General features: G+C 39.0%; 1 protein-coding gene across 1 annotated transcript; it reads left to right on the top strand.

The window, feature by feature from the left end:
• Positions 1-5,894: 5,894 nt before the first annotated feature.
• On the top strand, positions 5,895-9,704 carry LOC306772540 (protein LBH-like; the record flags this gene model as incomplete). Its single annotated transcript, XM_079262055.1, has 3 exons — positions 5,895-5,972; positions 7,350-7,524; positions 9,616-9,704. 3 exons carry the CDS (start codon positions 5,895-5,897, stop codon positions 9,681-9,683), a joined length of 321 nt encoding a protein of 106 aa, XP_079118181.1. The 3' UTR covers positions 9,684-9,704.
• Between the last annotated feature and the right edge of the window lie 351 nt (positions 9,705-10,055).

Below are 10,055 nucleotides of genomic sequence, written 5' to 3'. Positions count from 1 at the left end.
GAGATGGTAAACCTATACCACAACACTCACCCACAGAGCAGAGCCTTATCAGAATCTACCTCCAGAGTTTAGGAGTGGTCTGACCAGTCCTGACATTAACCTGGCTGAGATCAGCTTGGACGTGCTGTTGGTACCAGAGTTACCAACACAACTACATGGGCTGACTGCTGGTTACTGCTGGTTAAAGAGTGGGATGGCATCCCACAGCAGTGAGTGACCAGCGTGAGGAGGAGGAGGCGCCTGGCTGTTGTATCTGTCAAGACTTCTTCCACATGCTAATGAGGCTCCTGTTTGTTAAATAAATTAACATTCACATTGCAAATAGGTCTTCCTTTTTCATACTTCAATAATCCAATAAGTGAAACCAATCAGAAGTCAACAACAGAATTACCTGTTAGACAGAGAAGATGACTTTGACCCACAGCTACGCAGCTCATCCCACAAATACACGTTCCTTGTATGAATGTAGCTCCATTTAAAACACAATTACCAACAGTGTCAGATTTATTGCCAAAATGCAGTGCAGCAACAACCAAAAAATCCACTGAACACTAATTTCCTTAGGTTTTGTGCAGACAGTTTAATGACTCGTCTCTTAATAACGTGACTGTTATGTTTTTAACCACACAACAGTTTTCTTTGTTAGATTGTGGTTTGTTTTATTTCCTCTTGCAGAACAGTTCAGTCTTTCAGACAATGTGATCATTGCTGTGGTGCAAGTTTAACCAGCATGAATGCAGCCTGCTTTCATTTTGGTTTTGTGTGATTGTTGCCTTACAGTTGGAAAAATTATTACCCACATAAATGTTTTATGATAGTTTAAATTACCGAAGGCTTTAACTTCGAATCGAAAGTGACACTGAGTCACATCATTGTAATAACCTTAGATTTTATTTGAACTAAAGAAACAACAACCTTGTTTTGCTGCTTCAGTTTGACCTTGCCAAAGAGGTGACTGGAAAAGTGTGTTTTCTTCTAAAATCGTTGCTGAGGCAGAAAGTGAAGCAGCTTCCTGTAAGGACCAACAGGAACTACATTCATAGCTCCAACAAGACTTTATTCAGCTTCAAAAAAGAGGCATGTCTGCAGCGTCACGCTTGGCACCAACATTTAAATTCTTCTCCTTGTTACGCTTCGTGTCACTGCAGAGTGGATGCTTTTTGCAGAAATATGATCAGTCTGAAATCCCGTGCAGAGCTCCACAGGCCTTTCGTTTCCTACCTCGTAGACCGTCAGAGCAGAGGTCGATCGGAGTGACCGCGCCAAGTCCCTCCAGAGGAACAATACCAGCCTCTGATGAGGAATAAAGGCTGTATTGTCTCTTTGCTGAGATGATGATGATGAAGGGCAGAAGCAATTTCAGGTTTCACAGAGAAGTCTCACAACAACACAATTGCTGCGCAGCGGCACACATGAATAACCCCGAATCAGTCTCCAGTCTCGTGTGTTCAGGCAAAGTACGCTACTCAGACCATCAGAGGCATAAAATCTGAATTGCTCGTCCCCATGGCAACAGCAACTGCCTGTCTGATTGCAGAAAAGTGCCATCTCTGATCACTTGTCGTGAAAAGTCTGCTTTTCACCACTGGGCATGCTGCGATTGTTGGCTAGTTTTTAGATGTGCAAAGAGTGATTTGTTAGTAAGAGAGGTGTCAGTTTAACAATGCAACGTTTAGTCAGACGTTACGTCAATCCGTTTGTCCATGGATTGTCCTTCTTATGTGTCCACCCTGACACAATGAAACATCCTGAAGATGATGTCGCTCCATCGCAGGGTTAACCATTACATAACCTGTTTAAAGTAACCATTTATTTAGACTTTTATGCTCAGAGGAATCAGTAGCACATGTAGGAACACTTGTTGTATCAGTGTACGACTTACTGGATGATGCAGAATAACCTGAAGCAGTAAGATATGTTAAAACACTACATGCAGCTGTGATTGAAGCAGTCATAGTTTATATTTTTACTTGAATGTAACTATAAAAACAACCTGACATTACACTCAAAGGCTCTGGTATGGATGAACCCAAGATGTTTCTTCCTAATTAGCAGCTAATGTTAGTTTTGCACAACTTAATCCAGCTGTATAACCTTACTTTTTCTTGTCACTCCTAAAGGGAGACCTCTGGCTACAACAGGCAGCATAAAAACAGCGAATAAACAATAGTTTAAAGTTTTTAGCAGCGGTAGAACCAGATATTCTCACTGGGTTTGTACTAATTAAGACCAGAGCTAAACAGGATTAATTCATTCATTCATTCATTTTCCGAACCGCTTATTCCAATTCAGGGTCGCGGGGAAGCTGGAGCCTATCCCAGCCGGCTTTGGGCGACAGGCAGGGTACACCCTGGACAGCTCGCCAGTCCATCGCAGGGCTAAACAGGATTAAATATAAAAATAAAAAAAAAAATAGTAAAATTCCTAAATCTCTAAAAAATACAGAGATTGTGAGTAAAAACAATAATAAATAAATTATAAATATTGACTGAAAATTAAATTATATAAGCCTAAAAATAGAGAAGAACTAGAGAGAAATAAAACCAAAATTCAACTAAAGTACTTTCAGCTGACAATATTAATCTGGCATTTTAAAGAAAGGAAACAAAACAAAACAAACAAAACATGACATTTTAATCAGGATTTTTCAAGTCAAAACAAACTTTTAAAAATGTTTCTTATATTATCTATATCTGTTAAAGAATATTAATATGTTTACAAATCTAAGGTTATTTAAGTATATTTTATAAATTCATATGTCAATATTTCATAAAAAATAATTAATTTATACACTTTTTATTTAAAAAAAAAAAAAAAAAAAGAGTATAAAATTGAACTTTTGTTGATTTTTTAAACCATTTCCTCACCTGATTGAAGGAAAAGACGTCATCTTCGTAGCATGAGCAGTTAGGACCATGTCTCAATCTTAAACACATTTTTAGTGCCAAACTGAATTAATATCCACCTTTTTAAATGATCTATTTAATTATATCTGATTGATCATTTTCTCATCTCGAGAAACACTGATTTTAATTGAAAGTTCTTCATAAAATTTTTCAATTCAATTCAGCTTTATTTGTGTAGCGCCACTTCACAACAATGTTGTCACAGGGCACTTTACATACACATCATTTCAAGCCAATTCATACATATCCTATAACAGAAACCAACTGATTGCATCGAGTCATGACTTTGATCCAATCCCCCATTCTGAGCTGCACAAGGCGACAGTGGGAAGGAAAAAACTCCCTTTTAACAGGAATAAAACCTCTGGCGGAACCCGGCTCAGGGAGGGCAGCCATCTGCCTCGACTGTTGGGGTGGAGAGGACAGGAAAGACAGACCAACATGTACAACTGACATGGTTCTTTCTTTTGCTCAAACAACATAGAATAGGTGCTCATTCTTGCTTTTGAACCCAGCAACACATTAAAAACAGATAAAGCAGAGTCATATTTTCGTCTGCGTTGCATCAGCTCTTCTTTCAACAACACTGTGTAAACATTTGGGACCTCCAGAGACAAATTCCTGTATTTCTTTTGTGTCGTGTTTAAAAAAAGTACAACCTGTCAAATGTTTTCATGGTGTAGCTGCTGCTGGGTCGGGTTAGCAGCGGGGTTTGTGCACCACAGGCCATGCTGCTGTAATACGAGCACAACATGGTTCAGTTTAGTCTTTCTGAAAAAACAGAAGTCTTCCTTTTAGTGTAATGAAAAAAGGTGATATTCAGCTCAAACAAAATCTTTTTCTCCTCCAGCCTCAAAAGGCAGCAGCGGTATAGATGATTAGGCACCCCCTGCTTTCTAACAATCAATTTTTACAAGATCTGAATAATGATGGGTCAGTTTTTTTACAACACTGAAGTCATAGAGAGTGACAATAAATGATAACTTGGCTCGTTATGCTGGTTAACAGTTTCACTATTAGCAATTTAAATAACTTCACTATACAGCCCCATGCCACAATATCAAGAAACGTTTTATAATTATGATGAGAAAACTTTGTTATCATTATGTATGGCATAAAATGAGAGTTCAGGCGCTGGAACATTTGTGCTTTTAAAAATTTACATTATCAATCCAAAGTTTAGACACTCATATTCATTCAAATTTAATAGGTCTGTGTTCAAACTTTCTGTTGATCCTGTATATAAATACATTAAAGAAAATTTCCACAATATACCAAGTAACACACAGCACAGCTTAATTTAAAAAAGAAATTAAACAACATATGTCGTTATCAGGCCCTGCGATGGACTGGCGAGCTGTCCAGGGTGTATCCTGCCTTTTGCCCATAGGCTGCTGAGATAGGTGGCAGCTTCCCTTGATTGGACTAAGCAGTTAGGAAAATGATTGAATGAATGAATGTTGTTATCAGACCAAAAATGAAATAAATCAGGATGAAGAGTTGGATGATGAGGAACAAAAAGAATGAGGACAGTATTACACAAGATGACAGCAATTACAGATATAGAGCATTTAGTCCAATTTAGTCTATTTCAATTAAATGAGCTGTAATCAAATTAAAATTTCAATTAAATCTAATTAATTATAATCCACATATGTCCATTTCATTATCACTGGGTTCAAATGGAGCATATTAATTAAATTTTGTTTTGCCAAAAAAGACATTGCATTGCGCTGAATCTTCACTTTGATTCGGTCCCCCATCCTGTGAGGGCACTGGCTGACATGGAAACGGTGGAGACGCAAACCCTCTTTTCACAGCAAGAAAAAGCTCCAGCAGAATCAAACTCAGGAAAGGTGGCCGTCTCCCTCAGTGGCAAAAGGATCAGCAAGTAGCATAAATTGAAGACAAGGATTATTGCTGATAAAGAAAAGGGAGAATATATTTTAAATACAGAAATAGATTCAAATGTGGAGAGGAAAGAACACAGAGCTCAGTGCCAAACGAGATGCCCCCTGCAGTCTATAGGTCCATAAGCTTTATCACAATGGAAAGTTTGAAGTCTAACCTTAAAGGCAGAGAGGATGTCTGGAGTTCTTAGATCCAAACTAGGAACTGGTACCACACAGAGGGGTCTTATAACTGGAGATCCTGCCTCCCATTAAACTTTTAGAGACTCTGGGAACCACAAGTAAACCTGCAGTCTGAGAGTGAAGTGCTCTGTTGGGAAAATCTGGAAATCTGAGACCTTTAGGATCCAATGGAACTTGATCACTAAGAGCTTTGTGAGGTGAGGAGTTTTAACTCTGGATTTAACAGGAAGCAAAGACGAGAAGCTAGAATTGGATGAATAAGGTCCCTGCTATCTCATCAGAGGCCTCATTGGACCATTTTGGATCAGTTGGAGGCTTTTTGGGTCAGCACATCCTGGTCTCTCTCTTCTCAAAAAGCATCACTGGCATAAAATGATAAATGCATCTCTTAATGTCGACTTTGAAACATTGTTTTCAATTAAATGCAAGGTTTAAATGTTTTGCAAATGACTAATGGCTATTTTTATTTTTTAGCATAGTCTGTGTTTAAGTCATCGGGTTTCTGAGAGCTCTTCAACCAACAAGAATGTTAAACAGCATGGAAAGTTCATGAAGCACAAGTGGTGGCTAAATACATGTTAAGCTGACAGCCAGCTGCTGTTGCTCATTAGTTTAGCGTCTGTATTTGACCAGTACCTGCTGTTTTTAGGATAACTGACTCTAAATAGTCATTATAGCTGATTAAAGCGATTAAAGCGGCCTGTTTCTAGACACATTACTGATTATTGTGAATACTGGTAACAAAACGGAGCATTATCCTTCACTATTTAATGTACTGTGATGTGATCAGTATGCAGGAAAACCTTGAATATCAACGCTACTTTCTGAGTTTAACACAATGACAAAGTAACACAGAAAGAGATTAATAGTAATCATCAACATATTTTCTTCCAGAATGACTGAGGTGATTAACTCTCTGGAGCCAGGAATGGAGGACTTCAGTGGGGGTGGAGCTGCAGGAGACCAGGGTTCAGTATCCTTTCCATTATGTGTATGCATTTTTACAGCTGCGATAGTAAACACAGGAACAACCCACATACTCATATGCTGCTCATCCCACAAATACTTTTGTCTTTATAATTGTTACATCATTCATCCAACAGGATGAGCCTGTAATGTCAAGATGCATTGCTACAATTAAGAAATAATTAATCAAATACAAACTTCTTTACACACTGTGCTGTTTTACAAGTGTTAATAGATCCACTATTCACTGCCTGAACAATTTTTATACATTTTTATGACATCGGGCCCCGACTCACAAGTCTTACATGGGATTCTACATGGGGGGGTGAATTTTTTCTAACTCACCCATTTAAAAGTAATTTAATCTCAAAATCTGTCATATTTAGGGGCGTGTCCTTTTGATTGACAGGTACCCGATCTTCCACTTTGAGTAAGAAGAACGTAGAACAACTGCGGTTTTTAGCCGGTTAATAGCGTGACTTAGCTTTAGCCCGCTTACCTCTGTTAGCTGGTTAGCTCTTGTTATCTCCAGGTTAGCTCGGTTAGCTCTTAGCTACAGGCAGCTCGGAGTTTGCTCAATGTCAATCATCTACCATAACGCTCACAGCCCCCCTCTCAGCCTTACGGGTGAAACAACACGCATCCCCCTGCCAGGATAGTGATGGTAGGAACCGCCCACTGATCAATTCAGCTATTCAGAAACCTATAGGTGACATCTTGGACCCTCCGTCCATCTTTTTACATACAGTCTGGGGCCACACTGCAGAGGCCTATATAACCGATGGGGTTCTACTGAAAAGAGTCTTTCTTTGTTCCCCACTGAAGCTATGTAAGTCTGTTTAATAAGGGAGTCTTTTCTGCTATCAGGCTGTGTCCTCTCTGTTGCATCAAGATAGTATCAAATATTTCACAAAACTAGTACTTAGCATGAGCTATAGATGCTAATGGGAGCATTAAGCTTAGCCTTAAACAACAACTTTGATGGTTTTGGGTGTGATAACTTTTAAGTTTGGCACAATTTTACTCCGTAAACATAGTGTTGAAGATACATTTTATAAAAACCTTTTTAATTTAGTAAATATAGTTTTAGTAAATATGCTTTTCTATACTTTTTTGCTAGCTTAAAGTTCGCTTAACCAAACATGATTATGTTATGTTATGCATTGTGTTAAAGTGTCCTACATGCACATATAAATCCTTCAACTTAAAAATCACTGTACTTTATGAAGTTCTTTATTTTCCATCTATCTTACGTGCCCAGTTGCACTTTCCATAATCTGATTTTTTCCACATAGTTGTTCGCTCAAATGTTCTGTGAATAATGATGTTTTAATCCCCACAAATATGATAATTCTCCTTTTAACCTTACATAAGTTTTAAACAGATCTTCCCAGAGACCCATGAAAGGTATCCAAAGCTGTCCAAGAGGCTTCCATCTATTGTGGTGGAGCCAACAGATGCAGCTGAGGTGGAGAGCGGGGAGCTCCGTTGGCCACCAGATGAGCCCAGCTCCCCAGATGCCCAAACCACAAGGCGAACTCCAGAGGAACAAACTGCAGGTGAAAATGAAACAAAAGCTATTTAACTTTGTTATAATTATTGGAAACAATAAGGCTGCAAAAAGTTCTGTGAACTCACCAACATGACCTTCTGTTTGCTGTTTTTATTTTTGTTGCATTTATTTTAACCTAATTTCTATATATACAATTTAGTGCAGAAATTTCCATCAAAGAGGGTTGAAACGCTTTAAATGGTTGAAAAATAAAGCTCATGAAAAAAAGAATAAAAAAGGAAAAAAAGTCATGATTCTGTACATGACATTTCTGCTTTTTAAATCTTTGCTTTAATAGCTGTACCCATCTAATCTGTTCAACTACTTTATATTCCACTTGTATTTTACTAAGACAAAAAGCTTGGAAGCTTTTTCTTCTTTGTTTACTAAGCTGCATCAGCAATGTACCCAAAGCTGCAAAGCACACAGCATTAAGAATACAGTGAGAGCGAGTTTTAAGGGATGAAATGAAAATAATGGTTTTATTCAACTCCATAAACATCTTCCATATTATTATGATTAAGAATAGATTTTTGTACTTATATGTACTTTGTGCTCTATGTATAGCAGGAAAAAGGGCAATATTTATCTGAATCTGCTGCTGTATTTTGTAGAAAGCATTAAAACTGTAAGGCGATGACTTTCTGTATGCTGTTCATACCAGTAAAGATCGTACAGGCACGCAAGCTGTTGACATTTGTTTCAGTTTATTTGCATATTTCACTCCTTGCTGGGCACCAGTAGATAACATCTGCTTTTTTTGTGCCGTCTTTATAAAGGTTACTTCCTCTAATGCATTCCTGTCCTAGTTTTTATACTAATGACACACTATACTTTCATACTCACTTGAGGAAATGCTTTACAGTTGGCATAGGTGTTATAATGGGGCAAAATATTGCCATATTATGCATGCCTTGCTTTAGAATTGGATTTATCTAGCCTTATCTAGTCATTTGCTAATAAACAGGCGAATGTCTGAGTTATGCAACATGGGATGATTAAAATTTCCCAAGCAGAGTGGGTGATTTAAAGGTTCATGTTTCATCTTAGCTCATGCTGACCAGTATGGAGTCTATGGAGGAAGATACAAAAGAGACATGACAGTTATCTGAAGATGAAGCACAGATATCCATATTTACAGGCTGCAGCCCTGGTTTGTCCAACAAAGTGCTAATATGTAATGCCAGTTGCCTTTTCTGCCGAGAAAGTTTCTAATTTGCAGACTGTGAGGAAAGATTTTAAGAGTTTGCAACCAAGGAAGAAACAGATTCATAGGTATGAAATTAAAGGACACCGTCAGATGTGTAGGAGTTTACAGTACCTTGCATGCACTGCAGATTGGTGCTGTTTCAGCCTGTCATACAACTCATTTACTGGGTGTATTGAATTGTTTTACGTTGTGTGGTTTAGTGAAGAGTGCGTGAGCAGGTCTGTTTCTATTTTATTTCTATGTTTCTATCCATTCATTGATTCATTCATTGATTCATTGATTCATTCATCCATCCATTGATCCATCTACTCATCCACCCGCCCACCCAACCATCATCCATCCATCCATCTACAGATCCACCCGCCCACCCAACCATCATCCATCCATCCATCCATCCATCCACCCATCCACCCGCCCACCCAATCATCATCCATCCATCCATCCATCCATCCATCCATCCATCCATCCATCCAACCATCATCCATCCATCCACCCATCCATTCACCCGCCCACCCAATCATCATCCATCCATCCATCCATCCACCCACCCATCCATCCATCCAACCATCGTCCATCAATCCATCCATCCACCCATTCATCCATCCACCCATCCATCCATCCATCTACAAATCCACCCGCCCACCCAACCATCATCCATCCATCCATCAATCCACCCAACCATCATCCATCCATCCATCCATCCATCCATCCATCCATCCATCCATCCATCCATCCACCCACCCACCCACCCATCCATCCATCCATTCATCATCCATCCATCCTTCAACCCACCCACCCATCCATCCATCCAACATAATGTTAATAGAGATGAAGACTGCACTGGGTATCCATGTGAAAAATAAGCTGACATCTGTGTATGTTTTCCAGATGAGGAGAAGACAGATGTTGGAGTGGATGAAGAGGCTTTAGGGGTTGAGATGCAGGACTCCAACTGACCAAACTCCTGTTGAATCCACTGATATTATGAGTATTCCCAGACGTGGATGAATGAGAAATGAGCCGAAACAGAAGAGCACCTCGTGAAGACAGTGACGAAGACGTAGGAAGGAGGATAGAAAAACAGATTTCCATACCCCAGCTCCCGGGCTTGGAGCCAGAGTTACGTCTCCACTTTCAGAGCAAACACAGTCAAGGTGTTTTTCTTTTTCTGCATACATGTACGTTCTGACACGTAAGCAACGTTAGATAAACTTTTGGGGACTAACATTCCTTTATTTCTGTTATATATCCAGTAATACATCTTAAAATGTGAACAAAAGATACAGTACCGTGACTTTTAGCAGCAGATGTGTTTTGATGCCACGATT

Source organism: Telmatherina bonti (genome assembly GCF_933228915.1).
Source record: "Telmatherina bonti genome assembly, chromosome: 22".
Classification (NCBI taxonomy): domain Eukaryota; kingdom Metazoa; phylum Chordata; class Actinopteri; order Atheriniformes; family Telmatherinidae; genus Telmatherina; species Telmatherina bonti.
This window is presented reverse-complemented; position numbering and strand designations above follow the sequence as displayed.